The sequence below is a fragment of the Hordeum vulgare genome, chromosome 6H (genome assembly GCF_904849725.1).
Source record: "Hordeum vulgare subsp. vulgare chromosome 6H, MorexV3_pseudomolecules_assembly, whole genome shotgun sequence".
NCBI lineage: Eukaryota > Viridiplantae > Streptophyta > Magnoliopsida > Poales > Poaceae > Hordeum > Hordeum vulgare.
In genome coordinates this window covers 160,514,540-160,538,374 of record NC_058523.1, presented here as the reverse complement: position 1 = coordinate 160,538,374, position 23,835 = coordinate 160,514,540, and the positions used below count along the sequence as shown (strand labels likewise).

At 46.9% G+C, this 23,835-nt stretch overlaps 1 protein-coding gene across 1 annotated transcript in view; it reads right to left on the bottom strand.

Annotated features, from left to right (window-relative positions):
• Positions 1-2,976: 2,976 nt before the first annotated feature.
• LOC123405254 overlaps positions 2,977-23,835 on the bottom strand; it is a 44,949-nt gene continuing 24,090 nt past the window's right edge. The window contains exon 3 of the mRNA XM_045099013.1: positions 2,977-3,072. Coding sequence (XP_044954948.1) covers positions 2,977-3,072 — 96 coding nt within the window. The remainder of the gene's footprint in view (positions 3,073-23,835) is intronic.

The following is a 23,835-nucleotide window of genomic DNA, read 5'->3' as shown; positions in this document are numbered from 1 at the left end:
GCGTGCTTATTTATCTATGTAATGGTACTATATATGTCATGTTTATGTAATGCCCTGCTACTATTTATGTTATATATATTGATGTTCTATCTAGTTCATATATGTTCTATCTAGTTCTATCTAGTGCATGCAACAAATATGTAAAGCCAATAGGAACTGGGTAACTTGTCATGTTACTGAATGCTCGTGTTCCCGTCAAAAAAATACTACTTCTGTATTTGGGTACCCTCTGTATTTAGTGTTAGCGTGTGCGGCCGTGTTGTTTGCAAGCGATGGCCGTTTCGGTTTCCGAGCCTGGCTAGTGTAAATGATGAAAAGACCGCACACACACCCACCCACCGTCTCTTTGCACCACTCCCCCATCTCCTCCTACACAGAAACCGCCGCCCTCCGTCTCTTCGCTCTCCCCCATCTCCTCTCTCCCACACGACGCAACTGCCGGCGCCATGGACCAGAGCATTGCCTGGCAGAAGGTCGTGCAAGATCTCGCCGGCAACAACCAAGAGATCCGTGAGCAGCTTCGAGATGATGCGGAACCACGCCCGTGGCCTGATCAAGGTGATGCGAGAGGACGAGAAGCTCTGTGCCTTCCCCCCGGCTACTACGTCCCACCTTCCGTTGTCATCCTTTGGGCGATGAGGGAGGTGCAGCGTACCACCGACCCGACGCAGCGCGCAAGGTGGTGGATGTACCGCTCATCCAGGATGACAGCACCGCAGCCGGATCCTACCCATCTTGCCTTGAGGACGGAGAGGGTGACCGATGCTATCGTCACGCTGCCGGCCACCGTCCTCGACCCTGAAGTGAGATCATTCCACCAGTCTTCACTGGCGGAAACAACAAGAATAAGAGGGAGCCAAAGAAGCCGGTGGTGGGTGTGGTGCGCCGCTCAGAGCGCTTGAAGAACCTCAAGAACAACTGAAGTGCGCCGTCAGGGGCTGTTACTGGTTAGGTATGTTTCTATATGTCAGCATATAAGTTAGAACTACTTTTGGTATGGATGTAAGCTAAATTTCTGGTGTTGGTTGGATGAACTGTTGCTGGTGTTGGCTGTATGAACTGATGATGCATGGTATATGTTGCTATCTATTGCTATATGTTGTTGGATGAAGTATTTTTTATCGAAGCAACAATCGATTTACATCTGTGTCTCAAAAAATGATCCATCACAAAATGGGCACGACTATTTTTTATCGAAGCAACATGGTTACACCAAGCGGATAGGCCTGTTTTCTATTTGGGCCTGCTTTTTCTTCTCACAGTCCTCATCAGCCCATGACCCAATAACGTTTTTTGTTTGACCATGAACTCTGCACCTCCACTCTGTTAACTGAAGAATTGCTGCACATTATGAATTGCTGCATTTTTTCATCAATTGTTGCATTTTATGCATAAAATAATCCATTACAAACACAGGTAGGTTTTGCTTCACATAAATTCAAATTCAGCTAACAAATGAAACTAGATTGACACACTGACTGAAACTCTAACAATTTCTAGCGATTGATGAACATCAAGTAAAAGAAACCCATAGCAATGACACAGCAATAAAATGCTCGAGCCATCATATTTGCTTACTGCTTCAAATCAATCAGTTGCTTTAGTTGATTGTCCATTTTCCTCAATTCACACCCCAGTTCAGCTTGCCCATAACAATGACCTGATCTGTCCGCCAAATGGGGGCGTGTTCCACAGCAAGCGGTGCCCCAAAATTGAGCCCTTCGGTTGATCCCTCCAATTTCAACCTCTCAACATACTCATCGAGCCACTCGAAATACCCGCATTTCTGCAGAACCTGAAAAACATGGGTCGGCAACTCATGAACTCTAGATCCAACATGTCGTGGTTTTGTCACGGCAGATGTCCTCGTGAAAGGACTTAGTACTGGAGCCATCGCACCTTGGTGGCGACTCAAAAGGGTTAAACGTGACAGACACGGCGATTTACCCAGGTTCGGCCCCTCGAGAGGAGGTAAAAGCCTACGTCCTGCTTTGGTTTGTATTGATGTGGTTTCGATTACAAGGAGGGCGTAACTCGCCGAACCTAGCACTCGATGATTTCTAACCTGCCCTCTCCTTCCCTGGGACTCGTCTTTATATACAGGTCGAACCCTTAGGGTTTACAAGGATCCTTCCCTTTCTACAAATCGTGACCTTTAGGGTCTCTAAGTCACCGTCTTTCAAAGCTTGGAGACCTTCCAGAAATCATGAACCGCCATACGACCTTGATCCGGCCAGGCCAAGGCCCAAATCACTGTTTTAGGTGAATCGCCTGATTGGTGACCCGGCCCAACTAGGGCAGGTTATTAACAGGTAATATCCCCAACATTAGGCCCCAGATTGACTTGAACTCTTTTCACGCCAATACTTCTGCTCAGTTGAAAGCGATTCATTCCTCATTTTTCTCCATACGTCAGAAATTGTAACCCGCCATCTGGCACCGAAAAATCTTTAAGTCGCCAAACCATTTCTTGTTGGCATCTTCTTATCCCTCGATTTCCAGGAAGACTGACATAATCCCAACGGATCCTGGTGCATCGTTATCCCAAAATCTTCGGAACGCTATTATGGAGAATCTTTTTATTCCCCGGCGGTTCCCGCTCACGGCGCCTCGATTCCAGCGCCCGCCCTGTTAAATAGATGGGGGGACAGGACTGGTGCTTCCCACCTACCAGTCTCGTCAATCTCCTCCCCATTATCACAGCGAGGAAGTCTCATCGCCTCTCGAGGGCTCCGCCGCTGACCGCACTTTCCGTCTTCGTCCGAGAGGCTTCGGCGCCGCCCATAGATCTTCGCCGTCGTCAAGCTTCGTACCGTGGCCGACCCGTCTGCCGCCATTGACCACCGCATCGTCGTCGACCGTCTCGTCGCTCGCCAAGAACTCCGCCGCCGTCGAAGATTTCTTCGCTCGACGGGACCTCCGTGCTTCTCCAACAACCTCCATCACTGTCGGCCTTTACCGACCGAAAGCATCAGGTTAGGCCACCGCCCATTTAAGAACAGATCTAATCTCCGCTCGAAGCTCCAGCACTGCCATGTTCTTGATGTTCTTCGCGAGCATTTGTTGCCCGTCCTGAACTAATTAGCACAAACGTCGACGAGATAGCCAATGCTTTGAATACCTTCATTTATCCGCTCTTACTTGCGAATCTAGAGTAATGTTTCATCAAGCGAAGGGCATCACCTTGCCCTGGTAATAAATTGCTGCATCCAGCCACTTTTCTCATGTTTTTCATCTGCCCAGTAGATCCATAATTTACCTACTGTTTGCAAAAAGTTGTTTGTAGTCTTCACACTTTGACGTTTTGAACGAACGTCTCCATCATCTTTAGAACGCAGCTCTCGTGAATAGCCAAACTTCGTAAGTCGCCATAGCAACCCAACTCGGCCCTTGATATGGCGGGTCAAGTTTTTTCCCTCAGTCCATGGACAAATTACTTGGCAAGTTAAATGAACTTATTTCACCCCTTACAGTAGATGTTCGAGGCGTGTAAATTCATCCATACTTTACTTATTTGTAGCATGGGCGCCGTCTTCAAAAGGGACTGGCTTCCCACCAAAGTCAACGACACCATACTAGCAGACTATGTGAAAATGGGCAACTTGGACCCTCAGAATGTTATCGGCTGGCGTACCGGGTTCGGAGAAGATCTCCCCAACCCCAAAGAAGGGGAGATAGTCGTTTTCGTTGAACACCTAGAGCGAGGTTTTAAGCCGCCCGGATCGAAGTTTCTTAGAGACGTCATGGCTTTCATGAACGTCCGCCTCCAGGATCTGGGACCTAACTCGATAAGTAACCTATGCCAATTCCAAGTGTTCTGTGAGGCTTATCTGTAGATTGAACCCTCTGTCCCCTTATTCTGGCACTTTTTCCATCTGAATCGCCAAACGGAATTTCACAATGGCCCCAGCCTGGAACTCGGCGGTGTCAATGTCCAGCGCCGCAGGGATAGCCCGTTTCCCTCACTCGCCATGCCCAGCCATCCCAAAGGTTGGGGCGAGTCTTGGTTCTATTGTCAAGAGACCTCACCTGCAGGCGAAAACAAGCTTCTGGGCTATAGGAAAGATCGCCTTCCAACGAACTTCAAACTTCCAGACAAGCTCACCGAGGAGGAGGAATCAGAATTCATCCCAGTATTGTCCGAGTTAAGATCTTTGACAAACGACGGCCTTACTGGGGTTGACCTGATCCGCTGCTGGGTCGAATGGCGCATCCTCCCTCTGAGTCGCCGGGACGGGCTAATGTGCGAATTTGATGGCACCTTAGATCATCCTCAATGTTATTTCCATATGGCTTTAACAGAAAAGGATATTGTCACCATCATTAAGAAGCTGACTGGCGAGCCTGCGGGAAAATGCGGCCAAATCGGCCTCAAGCCTTTCTGCAAAATTAATCCGGCGCCCAAGGTGAGCAAATCTAACCCACCTTTTGTCTTTACTTCTTATGTTTCACTTGTATTGTGGTTTTTGTAACATATGCTATTTCAGAAAGGCGATAAATTTTGGTCCAGAAAACCCAAAAGGCCAGCCATGAAAAATGTTAAGCCGCCCCTAAAGAAAACCAAGGGCAAGGGCAAAGCTGCTGCGGCTGAGCCATCCGAAGTCGATGAGTCTCAAGTCGGCGATGCACTTTCGGAGGTAAAAACCTATCCTCTTTTCACTCGCCATCTACTACTGTTAACTTTGTATTTATATCTCTACCTCTCTTGAATAGAATGAAGACAACGAAAGCCAAGAGGACTCTATTGAGGTAATTTCTGTTTCCTTCGATTCATCTCCTTCTCCGCCTAAGCCGGCCAGGCGAATTTGTGGGAAAGTTCCCTTCTCACACCCAAATGCTTGTTTGGACCCAAATTTCCTACTGAAGAAAGCACAACATACTTCAAATCGGAAGACCCGAAGTCATTCCGGTGATCAGGTGTCCCGCTTACCAGCAACGAACAAGAGGAAACCAAATGAGGTACTTATGAATAACAATTCTTCATGATTCTTTGGATCACGTCTATAACCCGCCTATATTTTTGACGTATAATTCTTGCAGAACTCTCCTCCTACATCTGGCGACTCAGTGATGTCGACACTTCCGCCAATGATTCGAGTCCCTGGGTAAGTCTTTTGATAATATTACTTTGAACCTGAGGGTAATAAACTTTTAGTTCCTTAATGCGATTCTCCCTTCTTTTAGGGCACAGGCCAAGAAAAGGAGAACCAGCGGATCAACTCCTCTCACAATTTCAGATCCCATCAAAGAGTCAATGCCGATCCAGGATAACCGGATCAAGGCGAGCCCGAAAATCAAATGGATCTTCCAAACTCGCCCAAGGAAACAATGGATGCCCCTAAGCCTCCAAGTCCATTGATGACAGCAGAAGACCCGGATGCTGTAGTTATTACTGGTACCGGCTCTTCCAAACCGGCGGCAACGGTTTTGTCAAGGCATGTGGCATCCTCCTCTCAAATCATTCCTGAGTCTGGACTCTCCAAGGCTAAGCTTTCTGAATATGAAAATCTGGAGTTCAAGGAACTCTACTCTGGTTTTGCAAGTCGCCTCGAGGCGAGTTATGAGATGGAGAAAAGCCTGTTGTGGATGCTAAAAAACAAACATGAGGTAAGTTTTGTTATATTGTATTACTCCCATTAACCCCCAAGGGTCGGGTCATCAGTAAAAAGATGAGTCGGGTCTTAATAAATATAGAAAAAACATTCGACCAGTAACCCCCAAGGGTCGGGTCATCAGTAAAAAGATGAGTCGGGTCTTAATAAATGTAGAAAAAAACTTTCGACCAGTAACCCCCAAGGGCCGGATCATCAGTAAAAAGATGAGCCGAGTCTTAATAACTGTAGAAAAAACTTCCGACCAGTAACCCCCAAGGGCCGGGTCATCAGAAAAAAGATGAGTCGGGTCTTGATATTGTATAATTTCATCTGAAAATAAAAAAGTATACATTAGCCCCCAAGTGTCAGGGATATTGCTTGCAATAGTTATGAGACTTGCCCCTTATTTCGTACTTTCAACAGGAAACTCTTGCTCAGACTGAATCGGCACTTAGCGATTTAAAGAAAAACTTATCTGGTCAGCAAGATGCCCGAGCTAAGTCGGAGGAGAAACATCAATTGGTCATGGCTGAGCTGGAAAAACTTAAAGCTGATTTAAAAAGAGCTCAAGCTGACCAAGATGCTGCAACGAAAAGAGCAGAAAAAGCTGAAGCCAGGCTGGCCACTGTGCAACAAGAATTGTCCGGCTTCAAGCGTCATATCTCAAACATGACGCAAGCTGTGTTTGGTAAACTTACTCAGACATTTGATCCCTTTTTTTATCAATAACTCTTATTTGTAAGTCGCTGATCATCATGACCCCTTACACAGGTCCGAGAGCCGCCAACCTTCAGGATGATTGCGTGCTGATGCTGAAGGCGATTTACACGCTGACAGAGCAGCTGTACACCGGCAGTGTTCTGACTGTTAAAGCTGTGATGGGTGCCAAAGAGCCCATAACTTCCATAAAGAAGATGCTCGGCTGCCTATCTACGCTTCCCCCTCAGATTGGCGAGTTGACCCGGTCAGCCGCCCGGAAGGGGGTACTGACTGCCTTGAGTCGTTGCTTGGCATAAGCTCCAGAGATCAACCCGGAAGAGGTAGCGGCAGGCTTTCCTCAACTCAAAGATGACGGGTCAGAATTCGTCGAAGAAGACTATCAACATGTTGTTAAGGACTCCCGGCTAGCGTCTACCCAACTCGTAGCAAGTCTGGATTTATCAAAGTATCAGGCTGCTTATGATAGTAAGAACAAGAAGGTCAGCCCGCCAACTTTTGTGACGACCAGTTTAACTCCTCGGCGACCCAAGAACCCTTTTGACTTGGAAGCAGATCTGGCATCAATCCTGACCGATGAAGATGACTTCGCAGCTCTGGCCAAGTGTAACTGGGTGTTGGGCGACTTGCAAATTGAAGTCGGCCAAAGCTCGCAGCAAGATGATCCGAAAGCGCCAACAGAGTAAACTTCATTGATTTGGCCTGAGAGCCATGTAATAGTTTTTTTTATAAGTCGGTACTGCTTTTGTGATACTCTCGAAAGAATCTTTATATCGCCCTTAAGGCGATTTGAAATATTTTGATCCGCCATTTGAGAATCATGTAAAATGCTTAATCCGCCATGGATGAAGTGACTTTGATCATCAACGTGACTTAGGCTTTGAAAACAACATATGTGAAACCAAATAAATGATAACAAATATTTTCAAGATAAATCAGGAAAAAGATTTTGAAACCCTCGTGGCCATGCCATGAAGGAAAATAAAAACAGCAATTTCGTCGGCTCATAAGGTCGCGACAGGATGGGGCGAATCGGAAAACTCGAGCGCACACCCTAAATGATGGTTTCGTCGGCTCATAAGGTCGCGACAGGATGGGGCGAGTCAGAAAACTCGAGCACACACCCTAAATGATGGTTTCGTCGGCTCATAAGGTCGCGAAAGGATGGGACGAGTCAGAAAGCTCGAGCACACACCCTAAAATGCTGGTTTCGTCAGCTCATAAGGTCGCGACAGGATGGGGCGAGTCAGAAAGCTCGAGCACACACCCTAAAATGCTGGTTTCGTCGGCTCGTAAGGTCGCGACAGGATGAGGCGAGTCAGAAAGCTCGAGCACACACCCTAAGATGATGATGATTTCGTCGGCTCATAAGGTCACGACAGGATGGGGCGAGTCAGAAAGCTCAAGCGCCACCCTAAAATGTTGGTTTCGTTGGCTCATAAGGTCGCGACAGGATGGGGCGAGTCAGAAAACTCGAGCGCACACCCTAAGATGATGATGGTTTCGTCGGCTCATAAGGTCGCGATAGGATGGGGCGAGTCAGAAAGCTCAAGCGCCACCCTAAAATGCTGGTTTCGTCGGCTCATAAGGTCACGACAGGATGGGGCGAGTCAGAAAGCTCAAGCGCCACCCTAAAATGATGATTCTGTCGGCTCATAAGGTCGCAACAGGATGACAAAATTGTTCTTTAATGAAGAAGCCCCCAAGTCGGGGAGTATTTTTAACTTTATTACTTCATAATGAAACTGAAAAACTTACAAAATGTAGAGCTTAAGAGCTCAAGTGTAATAAGGCCGCAGGTGGGCAATATTCCAGGGGCGAGTTGACTCAGACTCCGTGGTTGGCCGGTTAGGCCGGAGATCCACCAAATAATAAGAGCCATTGCGGAGATTCTTGCTGACAACGAACGGTCCTTCCCAAGGTGGTGACAACTTATGCATGCCTGCACGATCTTGTATCAACCGAAGAACCAAGTCGCCTTCCTGAAAGGTCTGACTCTTAACCCGGCGGTTGTGATAACGCCGTAGATCCTGCTGGTAGATAGCTGAGCGGGCCGCAGCGAGGTCACGTGCCTCCTCTAAGGCGTCCAAAGAGTCTTGACTCGCCAGCTCATTGTCTTGTTCCACATATGCGGCGACTCTAGGTAAGTCATGCCTTATATCAGTAGGAAGAACAACTTCTGCTCCGTAGACCAGAAAGAAAGGGGTGAAACCCGTGGACCGGTTCGGGGAGGTCCGAATACTCCACAGTACTGAAGGTAATTCTTCAACCCAACACCCTAGGGTTTTTTCCAGGGGAACCATGAGTCGGGGCTTAATTCCTCGCAAAACCTCCTGATTCGCCCGCTCCGCCTGCCCGTTAGATTGTGGGTGAGCGACTGCAGAAACATCAAGCCGAATATGTTCTCGATGACAAAACTCCTGCATCGCCCCTTGGGACAAGTTAGTACCATTATCAGTAATGATACTGTGCGGATATCCAAACCGGAAAATCAAGTTTTTCAAGAATTTGACCGATGTTTCCGCATCGCAAGCTCCAATAGGTTCCGCCTCAACCCACTTGGTGAACTTATCAACCGCCACCAGCAGATGGGTCTTCTTGTTAGAGGGCATTTTAAAGGGGCCGACCATGTCCAGCCCCCAGACCACAAAAGGCCAAGTGATGGGAATCATTCTTAATTCTAGAGCCGGCACATGAGCCTGTCGCCCATAACGCTGGCATCCTTCGCACCGACGAACTATATCTTCTGCATCTGCATGAGCCATCAGCCAAAAGAAACCATGACGGAAAGCCTTTGACACCAAAGAGCGTGACCCGGCATGATGCCCACAGTCTCCAAAATGAATGTCATTTAAGATTATGCATCCTTCTTCGGAGGAAACGCATCGCTGAAAAACTCCAGAGGCGCTCCGCTTATATAACTCGCCATTGATGATGACCATGGATTTGCTGCGCCGAACGATTTGACGAGCCGAAACTTCGTCTGCTGGTAACTCGCCCCGAGCAAGATAAGACAGATAAGGAAGAACCCAATCCGGCGTGACGTGGAGAGCCGCCACGAGCTGAGACTCAGGATCTGATATTTCCAATTCCTCCTCCGATGGTAGAATCATGGATGGTTTATGCAAGATATCCAGAAAAACATTGGGAGGAACTGGCTTTCGCTGGGAACCAAGTCGTGAAAGGGCGTCAGCTGCCTCGTTGAGGCGCCGATCAATGTGGTCCACCTGATAAACATGAAAATGACCCGCCACATCAGACACAGCTCTTCTGTAAGCCGCCATCATGGGGTCCCGAGAATCCCAGGTACCTGAAACTTGCTGTGCCACCAAATCAGAGTCGCCAAAGCATCTGACTCGCGTTAGATTCATCTCCTTGGCGAGTCGTAAGCTGTGAAGCAAAGCTTCGTATTCCGCCGCATTGTTAGTGCATGGAAACATGAGTCGGAGAACATAACAGAATTTATCTCCTTGGGGGGATACCAACACCACACCAGCCCCCGAGCCTTCCAGCTGCCTAGATCCATCAAAGTAAATAGTCCAGTAAGTGAGATCAGGCCTATCTTCCGGAGCCTGTAACTCCGTCCAATCGTTGACGAAATCAACTAAAGCCTCAGACTTGATGGCTGTGCGGGGGGTATACTGTATGTGATGCAGCCCAAGTTCTATTGCCCACTTGGCAATCCGCCCTGTTGCCTCCCGATTCTGGATGATGTCCCCAAGGGGGGCCGAGCTAACCATTGTGATAGGGTGTTCTTGGAAATAATGCTTAAGTTTTCGACTCGCCATAAACACCCCATATACCAACTTCTGCCAGTGTGGGTACCGCTGCTTGGAAAGAGTTAACACCTCGCTGATAAAATATACCGGGCATTGCATTGGGTATTCCTTCCCTTCCTCCTTTCTTTCAACGACCACTGCCACACTTACTGCTTTGGAATTTGCCGCGATATACAGAAGCATGGGCTCTTTTTCAGTCGGGGCGGCCAGGACCAGCGGGTTAACCAGTTGGCGTTTCAGGGCTTCGAGCGCCTCGTCTGCCTCATTCGTCCAAACAAAACGATCAGATTTCCTTAATAACTGATAAAGAGGAATCGCCTTCTCACCCAGGCGACTCACAAAACGACTTAGGGCCGCAATGCGACCCGCCAGTCGTTGAACTTGATTAACGTTCGCCGGCTTTCCAAGGGATGTAACTGCTTCGATCTTGTCCGGGTTAGCTTCAATGCCGCGCTCCGATACCAGGAAACCCAGCAATTTCCCTGCAGGCACACCAAAAACACATTTGGTGGGATTTAGCTTCATGTGATATACCCGTCGATTATCGAACGTTTCCTTGAGATCATCCAGTAGTGTCTCCCCCTGGCGGGTTTTGATCACAATATCGTCGACATAGGCATGGACGTTGCGACCGATTTGGTTGCGGAGGCAATTCTGGATGCAGCGCTGATAAGTCGCCCCTGCACTCTTGAGTCCAAAAGGCATGGACACATAACAAAAATCCCCGAAGGGGGTTATAAAGGTTGTTTTCTCTTGATCCTCCATGGCCATCTTGATTTGGTGATATCCTGAGTAGGCGTCCAAAAAGCACAACCGTTCGCATCCCGCCACTGAGTCAATGATCTGGTCGATGCGGGGAAGAGCGAAGGGATCTTTTGGACAAGCTCTGTTGAGATCTGTGTAGTCAATGCACATACGAAAGGTACCGTTCTTCTTGAGTACCAAAACCGGGTTAGCCAGCCATTTGGGGTGAAAAACTTCCACGATGAATCCGGCGGCTAAAAGTGTTGGGGAACGTCGCATGGGAAACAAAAAATTTCCTACGCGCACGAAGACCTATCATGGTGATGTCCATCTACGAGAGGGGATGAGTGATCTACGTACCCTTGTAGATCGTACAGCAGAAACGTTAGAGAACGCGGTTGATGTAGTGGAACGTCCTCACGTCCCTCGATCCGCCCCGCGAACAATCCCGCGATCAGTCCCACGATCTAGTACCGAACGGACGGCACCTCCGCGTTCAGCACACGTACAGCTCGACGATGATCTCGGCCTTCTTGATCCAGCAAGAGAGACGGAGAGGTAGAAGAGTTCTCCGGCAGCGTGACGACGCTCCGGAGGTTGGTGATGATCTTGTCTCAGCAGGGCTCCGCCCGAACTCCGCAGAAACGCGATCTAGAGGAAAAACTATGGAGGTATGTGGTCGGGCAGCCGTGAGAAAGTCGTCACAAATCTGCCCTAAAAGCTCCATATATATAGGAGGAGGGAGGGGGACCTTGCCTTGGGGTCCAAGGGACCCTCAAGGGGTCGGCCGAGCCAAGGGGGGGAGGACTCCCCCCCCAAACCGAGTTGGACTTGGTTTGGTGGGAGGAGTCCCCCTCCCTTCCCACTTCCTCCCTCTTTTCTTTTTCTTTTCCTTTGATTTCTTTTTCTTGGCGCATAGGCCCACTTGGGGCTATCCCACCAGCCCACTAAGGGCTGGTGTGTCTCCCCAAAGCCTATGGGCTTCCCCGGGGTGGGTTGCCCCCCCCCCCCCGGTGAACTCCCGGAACCCATTCGTCATTCCCGGTACATTCCCGGTAACTCCGAAAACCTTCCGGTAATCAAACGAGGTCATCCTATATATCAATCTTCATTTCTGGACCATTCCGGAAACCCTCGTGACGTCCGTGATCTCATCCGGGACTCCGAACAACATTCGGTAACCAACCATATAACTCAAATACGCATAAAACAACGTCGAACCTTAAGTGTGCAGACCCTGCGAGTTCGAGAACTATGTAGACATGACCCGAGAGACTCCTCGGTCAATATCCAATAGCGGGACCTGGATGCCCATATTGGATCCTACATATTCTATGAAGATCTTATCGTTTGAACCTCAGTGCCAAGGATTCGTATAATCCCGTATGTCATTCCCTTTGTCCTTCGGTATGTTACTTGCCCGAGATTCGATCGTCAGTATCCGCATACCTATTTCAATCTCGTTTACCGGCAAGTCTCTTTACTCGTTCCGTAATACAAGATCCCGCAACTTACACTAAGTTACATTGCTTGCAAGGCTTATGTGTGATGTTGTATTACCGAGTGGGCCCCGAGATACCTCTCCGCCACACGGAGTGACAAATCCCAGTCTTGATCCATACTAACTCAACTAACACCTTCGGAGATACCTGTAGAGCATCTTTATAGTCACCCAGTTACGTTGCGACGTTTGATACACACAAAGCATTCCTCCGGTGTCAGTGAGTTATATGATCTCATGGTCATAGGAATAAATACTTGACACGCAGAAAACAGTAGCAACAAAATGAGACGATCAACATGCTACGTCTATTAGTTTGGGTCTAGTCCATCACGTGATTCTCCCAATGACGTGATCCAGTTATCAAGCAACAACACCTTGTTCATAATCAAAAGACACTGACTATCATCGATCAACTGGCTAGCCAACTAGAGGCATGCTAGGGACGGTGTTTCGTCTATGTATCCACACATGTAAATGAGTCTTCATTCAATACAATTATAGCATGGATAATAAACTATTATCTTGATACAGGAATTATAATAATAACTATACATTTATTATTGCCTCTAGGGCATAATTCAAACAGTCTCCCACTTGCACTAGAGTCAATAATCTAGCCCTCACATCACCATGTGAATTACATTGTAATAAATCTAACACCCATACAGTTCTGGTGTCGATCATGTTTTGGCCGTGGAAGAGGTTTAGTCAACGGGTCTGCTACATTCAGATCCATGTGCACTTTGCATATATTTACGTCCTCCTCCTCGACGTAGTCGCGGATGAGGTTGAAGCGTCGTTTGATGTGTCTGGTCTTCTTGTGAAACCTTGGTTCCTTTGCTAAGGCAATGGCACCAGTGTTGTCACAGAACAAGGTTATTGGATCCAGTGCACTTGGCACCACTCCAAGATCCGTCATGAACTGCTTCATCCAGACACCCTCCTTAGCCGCCTCCGAGGCAGCCATGTACTCTGCTTCACATGTAGAATCTGCTACGACGCTTTGCTTGGAACTGCACCAGCTTACTGCACCCCCATTAAGAATAAATACGTATCCGGTTTGCGACTTAGAGTCGTCCGGATCTGTGTCAAAGCTTGCATCGACGTAACCTTTTACGGCGAGCTCTTCGTCACCTCCATACACGAGAAACATCTCCTTAGTCCTTTTCAGGTACTTTAGGATATTCTTGACCGTTGTCCAGTGATCCACTCCTGGATTACTCTGGAACCTACCTGCCATACTTATGGCCAGGCTAACATCCTGTCTAGTGCACAGCATCGCATACATGATAGAACCTATGGCTGAAGCATAGGGGACGGAGCGCATATGCTCTCTATCTTCATCAGTTGCTGGGCACTGAGTCTTACTCAATCTCGTACCTTGTAAAACTGGCAAGAACCCTTTCTTGGACTGTTCCATTTTGAACCTTTTCAAAACTTTATCAAGGTATGTGCTTTGTGAAAGTCCTATCAGGCGTTTTGATCTATCCCTATAGATCTTAATGCCTAGAATGTAAGCAGCTTCTCCTAGGTCCTTCATAGAGAAACTTTTATTCAAGTAACCTTTTATGCTCTCCAAAAGCTCTATGTTGTTTCCAATCAGTAATATGTCATCCACATATAATATTAGAAACGCCACAGAGCTCCCACTCACTTTCTTGTAAATACAAGATTCTCCAACCACTTGTATAAACCCAAATGCTTTGATCACCTCATCAAAGCGTTTGTTCCAACTCCGAGATGCTTGCACCAGTCCATAAATGGATCGCTGGAGCTTGCACACTTTGTCAGCATTTTTAGGATCGACAAAACCTTCGGGTTGCATCATATACAACTCTTCCTTAAGGAAACCGTTAAGGAACGCCGTTTTGACATCCATCTGCCAGATTTCATAATCGAAAAATGCAGCTATTGCTAACATGATTCTGACGGACTTAAGCATCGCTACGGGTGAGAAGGTCTCATCGTAGTCAACTCCTGGAACTTGTGAAAAACCCTTTGCCACAAGTCGAGTTTTATAAACGGTCACATTACCGCCAGCGTCCGTCTTCTTCTTAAAGATCCATTTGTTCTGAATAGCCTTGCGGCCCTCAGGCAGTATCTCCAAAGTCCACACTTTGTTCTCATACATGGATCCTATCTCGGACTTCATGGCTTCTAGCCATTTGTTGGAATCTGGGCCCACCATTGCTTCTTCATAACTTGCAGGTTCATTGTTGTCTAACAACATGATTGATAAGACGGGATTACCATACCACTGTGGAGCAGCGCGTGATCTCGTCGACCTGCGTGGTTCAACAGAAACTTGAACTGGAGATTCATGATCATCATCATTAACTCCCTCCTCAACCGGCGTCGCAACGACAGAGGTTTCCCCTTGCCCTGCGCCACCATCCAGAGGGATGAGAGGTTCGACAACCTCGTCAAGTTCTATCTTCCTCCCACTCAATTCTCTCGAGAGAAACTCCTTCTCGAGAAAAGTTCTGTTCTTAGCAACAAACACTTTGCCCTCGGATTTGAGATAGAAGGTGTACCCAACTGTCTCTTTTGGGTAACCTATGAAGACGCATTTTTTCCGCTTTGGGTTCCAGCTTTTCAGGCTGAAGCTTTTTGACATAAGCATCACATCCCCAAACCTTAAGAAACGACAAATTCGGCCTTTTCCCATACCACAGTTCGTATGGTGTCGTCTCAACGGATTTTGATGGTGCCCTATTTAAAGTGAATGCAGCTGTTTCTAATGCATAACCCCAAAATGATAACGGCAAATCAGTAAGAGACATCATAGATTGCACCATCTCTAATAAAGTGCGATTACGACGTTCGGACACACCATTACGCTGTGGTGTTCCAGGCGGTGTTAATTGCGAAACAATTCCACATTGTCTTAAGTGAGTACCAAACTCGAAACTCAGATATTCACCCCCACGATCAGACCGTAGGAACTCGATCTTCTTGTTACGATGATTTTCCACTTCACTCTGAAATTGCTTGAATTTTTCAAATGTTTCAGACTTGTGCTTCATCAAGTAGACATAACCATATCTACTTAAATCGTCAGTGAAGGTGAGGAAATAACGATATCCACCGCGTGCCTCTACGCTCATTGGACCACACACATCGGTATGTATGATTTCCAACAAGTCACTTGCACGCTCCATTGTTTCGGAGAACGGAGTCTTAGTCATCTTGCCCATGAGGCATGGTTCGCACGTGTCAAGTGAATCAAAGTCAAGTGACTCCAAAAGTCCATCAGCATGGAGTTTCTTCATGCGCTTTACACCAATATGACCCAAGCGGCAGTGCCACAAAAATATGGTGCTATCATTGTTTACTCTAACTCTTTTGGTCTCAATGTTATGTATATGCGTATCGCTATCAAGATTCAATATGAACAATCCTCTCACATTCGGTGCATGACCATAAAAGATGTTACTCACAGAAATAGAACAACCATTATTCTCAGACTTAAAAGAGTAACAGTCTCGCAATAAACAAGATCCAGATATAATGTTCATGCTCAACGCAGGCACTAAATAACAATGATTTAAGTTCATCACTAATCCCGATGGTAGCTGAAGTGACACTGTGCCGACGGCGATTGCATCAACCTTGGAACCATTTCCTACGCGCATCGTCACTTCGTCTTTCGCCAGCCTTCGTCTATTCCGCAGTTCCTGTTTCGAGTTGCAAATGTGAGCAACAGAACCGGTATCGAATACCCAGGCACTACTACGAGAGCCGGTTAAGTACACATCAATAACATGTATATCAAATATACCTGATTTTTCTTTGCCCGCCTTCTTATCTGCCAGATACTTGGGGCAATTGCGCTTCCAGTGACCCATACCCTTGCAATAGAAGCACTCTGTTTCAGGCTTAGGTCCAGCCTTGGGTTTCTTCGGCGGATTGGCAACAGGCTTGCCGCTCTTCTTCGAATTTCCCTTATTGCCTTTGCCGTTTCTCTTGAAACTAGTGGTCTTGCTCACCATCAACACTTGATGCTCTTTACGGAGTTCAGACTCTGCGACTTTCAGCATCGCAAACAACTCGCCGGGAGACTTGTTCATCCCTTGCATGTTGTAGTTCAACACAAAGCCTTTATAGCTTGGCGGCAGTGATTGAAGGATTCTGTCAGTGATAGCTTCTTGCGGGAGTTCAATCCCCACTTCAGCTAGACGGTTTGAGTACCCAGACATTTTGAGCACATGTTCACTGACAGACGAGTTTTCCTCCATCTTGCAAGCATAGAATTTATCGGAGGTCTCATACCTCTCGATCCGGGCGTTCTTCTGAAAGATAAACTTCAACTCCTGGAACATCTCAAATGCTCCATGACGCTCAAAGCGACGTTGAAGTCCCGGTTCTAAGCCATACAAGACTGCACATTGAACTATTGAGTAGTCCTCCTTACGTGCTAACCAAGCGTTCTTAACATCCTGATCAGCCGTAGCGGGTGGTTCATCTCCTAGCGCAGCATTAAGGACATAATCCTTCTTCCCAGCTTGTAAGATTAGCTTAAGATTACGAGCCCAGTCTACAAAGTTGCTTCCATCATCTTTCAACTTAGCTTTCTCTAGGAACGTATTAAAATTCAGGATGACACTTGCGTGAGCCATGATCTACAACACAAATATATTCAAAGTGGACTTAGACTATGTTCAAGATAATTAGAGTTCAACTTAATCAAATTATATGCTAAACTCCAACTCAAAAAGTACATCTCTCTAGTCATTTGAGTGGTTCATGATCCACTTACACTATCCCAAGTCCGATCATCACGTGAGTTGAGTATAGTTTCAGTGGTAAGCATCCCTATGCTAATCATATCAACTATATGATTCATGATCGACCTTTCGGTCTCATGTGTTCCGAGGCCATGTCTGCACATGCTAGGCTCGTCAAGCTTAACCCGAGTGTTCCGCGTGCGCAACTGTTTTGCACCCGTTGTATGTGAACGTTGAGTCTATCACACCCGATCATCACGTGGTGTCTCGAAACGACGAACTGTAGCAACGGTGCACAGTCGGGGAGAACACAATTTCGTCTTGAAATTTTAGTGAGAGATCACCTCATAATGCTACCATCATTCTAAGCAAAATAAGGTGCATAAAAGGATTAACATCACATGCAATTCATAAGTGACATGATATGGCCATCGTCACATGCTTCTTGATCTCCATCACCAAAGCACAGGCACGATCTTCTTGTCACCGGCGCCACACCATGATCATCCATCAACGTGTTGCCATCGTGGTTGTCATGCTACTTATGCTATTACTACTAAAGCTACATCCTAGCAAAATAGTAAACGCATCTGCAAGCACATATGTTAGTATAAAGACAACCCTATGGCTCCTGCCGGTTGCCGTACCATCGACGTGCAAGTCGATATTTCTATTACAACATGATCATCTCATACATCCAATATATCACATCACATCGTTGGCCATATCACATCACAATCATACCCTGCAAAAACAAGTTAGACGTCCTCTAATTTTGTTGTTGCATGTTTTACGTGGTGACCAAGGGTATCTAGTAGGATCGCATCTTACTTACGCAAACACCACAACGGAGATATATGAGTTGCTATTTAACCTCATCCAAGGACCTCCTCGGTCAAATCCGATTCAACTAAAGTTGGAGAAACCGTCACTTGCCAGTCATCTTTGAGCAAAGGGGGTTACTCGTAACGATGAAACCAGTCTCTCGTAAGCGTACGAGTAATGTCGGTCCAAGCCGCTTCAATCCAACAATACCGCGGAATCAAGAAAAGACTAAGGAGGGCAGCAAAACGCACATCACCGCCCACAAAAACTTTTGTGTTCTACTCGAGAAGACATCTACGCATGAACCTAGCTCTGATACCACTGTTGGGGAACGTCGCATGGGAAACAAAAAATTTCCTACGCGCACGAAGACCTATCATGGTGATGTCCATCTACGAGAGGGGATGAGTGATCTACGTACCCTTGTAGATCGTACAGCAGAAGCGTTAGAGAACGCGGTTGATGTAGTGGAACGTCCTCACGTCCCTCGATCTGCCCCGCGAACAATCCCGCGATCAGTCCCACGATCTAGTACCGAACGGACGGCACCTCCGCGTTCAGCACACGTACAGCTCGACGATGATCTCGGCCTTCTTGATCCAGCAAGAGAGACGGAGAGGTAGAAGAGTTCTCTGGCAGCGTGACGGCGCTCCGGAGGTTGGTGATGATCTTGTCTCAGCAGGGCTCCGCCCGAGCTCCGCAGAAACGCGATCTAGAGGAAAAACTATGGAGGTATGTGGTCGGGCAGCCGTGAGAAAGTCGTCACAAATCTGCCCTAAAAGCTCCATATATATAGGAGGAGGGAGGGGGACCTTGCCTTGGGGTCCAAGGGACCCTCAAGGGGTCGGCCGAGCCAAGGGGGGGAGGACTCCCCCCCCCCCCAAACCGAGTTCGACTTGGTTTAGTGGGAGGAGTCCCCCTCCCTTCCCACTTCCTCCCTCTTTTTTTTTCTTTTCCTTTGATTTCTTTTTCTTGGCGCATAGGACCACTTGGGGCTGTCCCCCCAGCCCACTAAGGGCTGATGTGTCTCCCCAAAGCCTATGGGCTTCCCCGGGGTGGGTTGCCCCCCCCCCCCCCCGGTGAACTCCCGGAACCCATTCGTCATTCCCGGTACATTCCCGGTAACTCCGAAAACCTTCCGGTAATCAAACGAGGTCATCCTATATATCAATCTTCGTTTCCGGACCATTCCGGAAACCCTCATGACGTCCGTGATCTCATCCGGGACTCCGAACAACATTCGGTAACCAACCATATAACTCAAATACGCATAAAACAACGCCGAACCTTAAGTGTGCAGACCCTGCGGGTTCGAGAACTATGTAGACATGACCAGAGAGACTCCTCGGTCAATATCCAATAACGGGACCTGGATGCCCATATTGGATCCTACATATTCTACGAAGATCTTATCGTTTGAACCTCAGTGCCAAGGATTCGTATAATCCCGTATGTCATTCCCTTTGTCCTTCGGTATGTTACTTGCCCGAGATTCGATCGTCAGTATCCGCATACCTATTTCAATCTCGTTTACCGGCAAGTCTCTTTACTCGTTCTGTAATACAAGATCCCGCAACTTACACTAAGTTACATTGCTTGCAAGGCTTATGTGTGATGCTGTATTACCGAGTGGGCCCTGAGATACCTCTCCGTCACACGGAGTGACAAATCCCAGTCTTGATCCATACTAACTCAACTAACACCTTCAGAGATACCTGTAGAGCATCTTTATAGTCACCGAGTTACGTTGCGACGTTTGATACACAAAAAGCATTCCTCCGGTGTCAGTGAGTTATATGATCTCATGGTCATAGGAATAAATACTTGACACGCAGAAAACAATAGCAACAAAATGACACGATCAACATGCTACGTCTATTAGTTTGGGTCTAGTCCATCACGTGATTCTCCCAATGACGTGATCAAGTTATCAAGCAACAACACCTTGTTCATAATCAGAAGACACTGACTATCATCGATCAACTGGCTAGCCAACTAGAGGCATGCTAGGGACGGTGTTTCGTCTATGTATCCACACATGTAAATGAGTCTTCATTCAATACAATTATAGCATGGATAATAAACTATTATCTTGATAGAGGAATTATAATAATAACTATACATTTATTATTGCCTCTAGGGCATAATTCCAACAAAAAGACGGGCAACCTCTTCCCCAATCGCCTTGCGTCGCTCCTCGTTAAATCTGCGAAGGTACTGCTGGATGGGTTTGGCCTTTGGGTCAACATTAAGATGGTGCTTAGCGAATTCTCTCGGCACACCAGGCATGTCAGAAGGTTTCCATGCGAAGATGTCCCGATTCTCACGGATGAATTCGATGAGCGCGCTTTCCTATTTGGGGTCCAGACCCGTCCCAATGGTGAACTGCTTGGATGAATCGCCAGGAACGAAATCGATTGTCTTAGTGTCATCCATTGTCTTGAACTTGAGGGGCGACTCGGAATCTGTAGTCGGCTTCTTTAGGGGTGACATGTCCGCCGGGTCAACATTGGCCCGATGGTGTTTGAGCTCTTCTGCAGCGCAGGCGACTTCCGCATAAGCCGTGTCCCCTTCTTCACATTCCTTTGCAATCCTTCTATCTCCATCAACCGTGATCTGTCCTTTGGGACCAGGCATTTTGAGCTTGAGGTAAACATAGCACGGGCGAGCCATGAAGCGGGCGTAAGCCAACCGCCCAAACAACACATGGTAGGGGCTCTTCAATTTGACCACCTCGAAAATCAGTGACTCCGACCTGTAATTCTGCACTGTTCCAAACGCCACTGTGAGCCTGACTCGACCTATGGGGTAGGCCGACTTGAAAGTGCGTTATATCGACTAGAGGGGGGTGAATAGGAGATTTTTAGAATTTCATCACTGAGGAAATTCCTTTTGAGGAAATTCCTCACTGATGACTAACTTACAGCGGAAACAGTTAAGGATCAGTCGTGCAATCGTTCACAACAGCAGTATTACAGAGTGAAGATTATGAGAACTGATTGCACAGTAAGCAGGCACGCAGAATACAGATGATGATTAACTATCGTGAAGAATTTGGGGTTGAGGAAATTCGGAGAAAGTCTTCAGCAAATTCTTCAAACAGTCACAGTGAAAGTCATCAACACATAATACAGAGAAAGTAAAGAGTTGAGGAATTAGAACCTGATTCTTGGTGAAGACTGTTGTTGATGACCCAGTTCCAACTGCTGTGACAGTTGTACATCTGGTTTGGAGCGGCTTGGTATTGAAACCAAAGGACACCCAGTCCCAGGACACACAGTCCCTACCGTATTCTCCTTGAGCTAAGGACACACAGTCCTCGCCCAACACTCGTGGTAAGTCTTCAGGGCAGACTTCCAAACCCTCACAAACTCGGTCACCCGGCGATCCACAATTGACTGCTGGATTGCTCTAGACCATGACGCCTAACCGTCTGGAGGATGCACAGTCCTCAAAGGTAAAAGGCTTCAGTCCCACACAGGAACAACTTCTTCAGTGATGCTCAATCACTAGGTTTGGTTTGTGGTTTCGGTGGGTGGTGTATTTCCTCACTGATGATTTACTCTTGTAGGCTCTGAGGAATTTGGGTTGCTCTTATGACAAGTGTCAGTTTCTAGCGGAGCAGCCAACCAGCTAGTGGTTGTGGGGGGCGGCTATTTATAGCCTGGGAGCATCCCGACATGATTTGACATTAATGCCCTTAAATAATATGACCGTTGGAGTGGATAAGACCAGTGACTTGGCGTGCCTATCGAAACGGTCGGGACCCTCAACTGTGAGAGTCCTCATGTCATTCATATTCCTCACTTGAGGCTTTTTGGTAGGATTTGGCTTGGGTTGAGCATCATGAGGAAATTCATTCCATAGCGTTACTTTGACACCCTTTAACAGTACGGTGTTCCTATTCATCAAATGCGAAGAAAGTAAAACAGAAAACTTAAATCTTCACGCTTCAATTTCTTCAGAATGATTTACTTCAGGAACCACCGATCTTCTCAATATCAATGTCTTCATGAGGAATATCAATTTCATCGCAGATTCCTCGTGATTCATTTCTTCAGCTTCAGACCAATTTCTTCAACTGAAGATATACATTTTTAGGGGTCGATATTCTTCAAATATCTCAAACTCCTCAATGACTTATAGATCATGTGTACACTTATAAACACATTAGATACTTAACCTATAAGTCTTCAAACCACCAAAATCACTAAGGGGCACTAGATGCACTTACAATCTCCCCCTTTTTGGTGGTTGATGACAATTAGGTTAAGTCTTCAACAGGGATCAAAAATATGAAGTGTAAATACTCAATTGAGGAATTTGAAGACAAGATTCACAGAGACTCCCCCTGAAGATGTGCATACCTTGAGGATTTTGCTTTTATAGCATATGCACATTGGTGATTTATATCATGGAGATCTCCCCCTGAATCTTGTAAATCATGCATACATATAACATATCATATGAAGAAAATGAAGATGCATGATGGCAAATGGTATCTGACGAATTCCAGCATGCGTGCATTAAAACTTGAGGAATAAGCATGCGAAGAAAAACGTTCAAAAAGCGTCAGAGTACCATCGGGCTTAGGTTACAGAGCCAAGAGTTTGTAACTTAAATATAGTTCATAAGCCCCAAAAATAAATCCCGTTTGAAGATTAACTCTCAAGTTTCTCCCCCTTTGTCATCAAGTGACAAAGAGGGACAAACTGAGGACTAACGCCCGTGAAGACTTCATTTCTTTGCGGTTGATGAAGATCCTTGGCGCTTCTTGGGTGTAGTCTTCTTCCTTGGGCCTGTTGCGGTGTCGAGTTGTTCCTCATCAGATTCGGCGGTGCGGAATGACGAGAAGGAGCTGTCTTCAAGATCTGGCACTGAAATGGGCCTGAACTTCTTCTTGGGAGGCCACGACCACTCAAAGTCTTGCTCAAAGTTCATTTCTTCAAGCTCAGTCTGGGTCTTCAGATGTGCAAGAGTGGCCCAGGTGCGATCGAAAACCTCATGCAGATAGTGATGATTAAGTTTCATAGAGTTCTGGGTCTCAGTGAGGGTTTTCACAATGGCACCAAACTGGCGTTTGACCCATTTGTGGTTGTGATCTACCTTCTGATGAAGACTGAGAAGAAGCTCTCTGGTGTTAAGCACGCGAGGAGGAACAGGGCTGGGTGGACGAGTCTCAGTATCGTCCCATGAAGAATATGCATCTGGTTATTTGAACTGGCCGTCAAGGGGCCTGCTGCCTTCATCAATCACAGACTTTCCTTTTCTCTCAATGGGCTCGAAAGTCTTATTGTTGACCCGGATAGGAGGCATATAACCAACATGGTTCTGGAAATCTGCGTGGAAGTTGATGCCTGTCCTAGTCCTGAGGAATCTCATGATCCACGGTGCATAAATTTTGTGATCATAGGGGCACATTGCATTGTCAGCCAAAGTCCTCAAGAAGAAATCATGGATATTCATGGGGATACCGTGAATGATGTTGAAGAGGATATTCTTCATGAGGCCGACAACATCTTCTTCATCGTCATGGCCTTTGATTAGCGCGAGCACACTGCAGAGAATGCGGTAGACAGACCGGGGTGTATACTTGAGCTCATGGACGAGGAATGTGGTTCTTGAGGGTTTTCCTGCAGCCAAAGGCTTCATGAGGACTTCCATCGTTCCATTTGGTAGCTCACGCTCACCATAAAGCTTCACTGCCCCGTCTGAAGGAATTGGTATGGGCAGTTCTCTGAGGAGTTCAGACGCTGGAGCCTTGTAGTGAGTGTTTTGGGTCATCCAGTCGAACACCCAAGTGTTGATGTCATCAGCATTGCCCGAGATGTGCAGAGTTGCATAGAACTGAAGAATAAGCTCACTATTCCAATCTGATATGTCTGAGCACATAGGGAGCAAACCTGCATCATGAAGTACACTGAGGACTGGTTCCATGCAGGGAA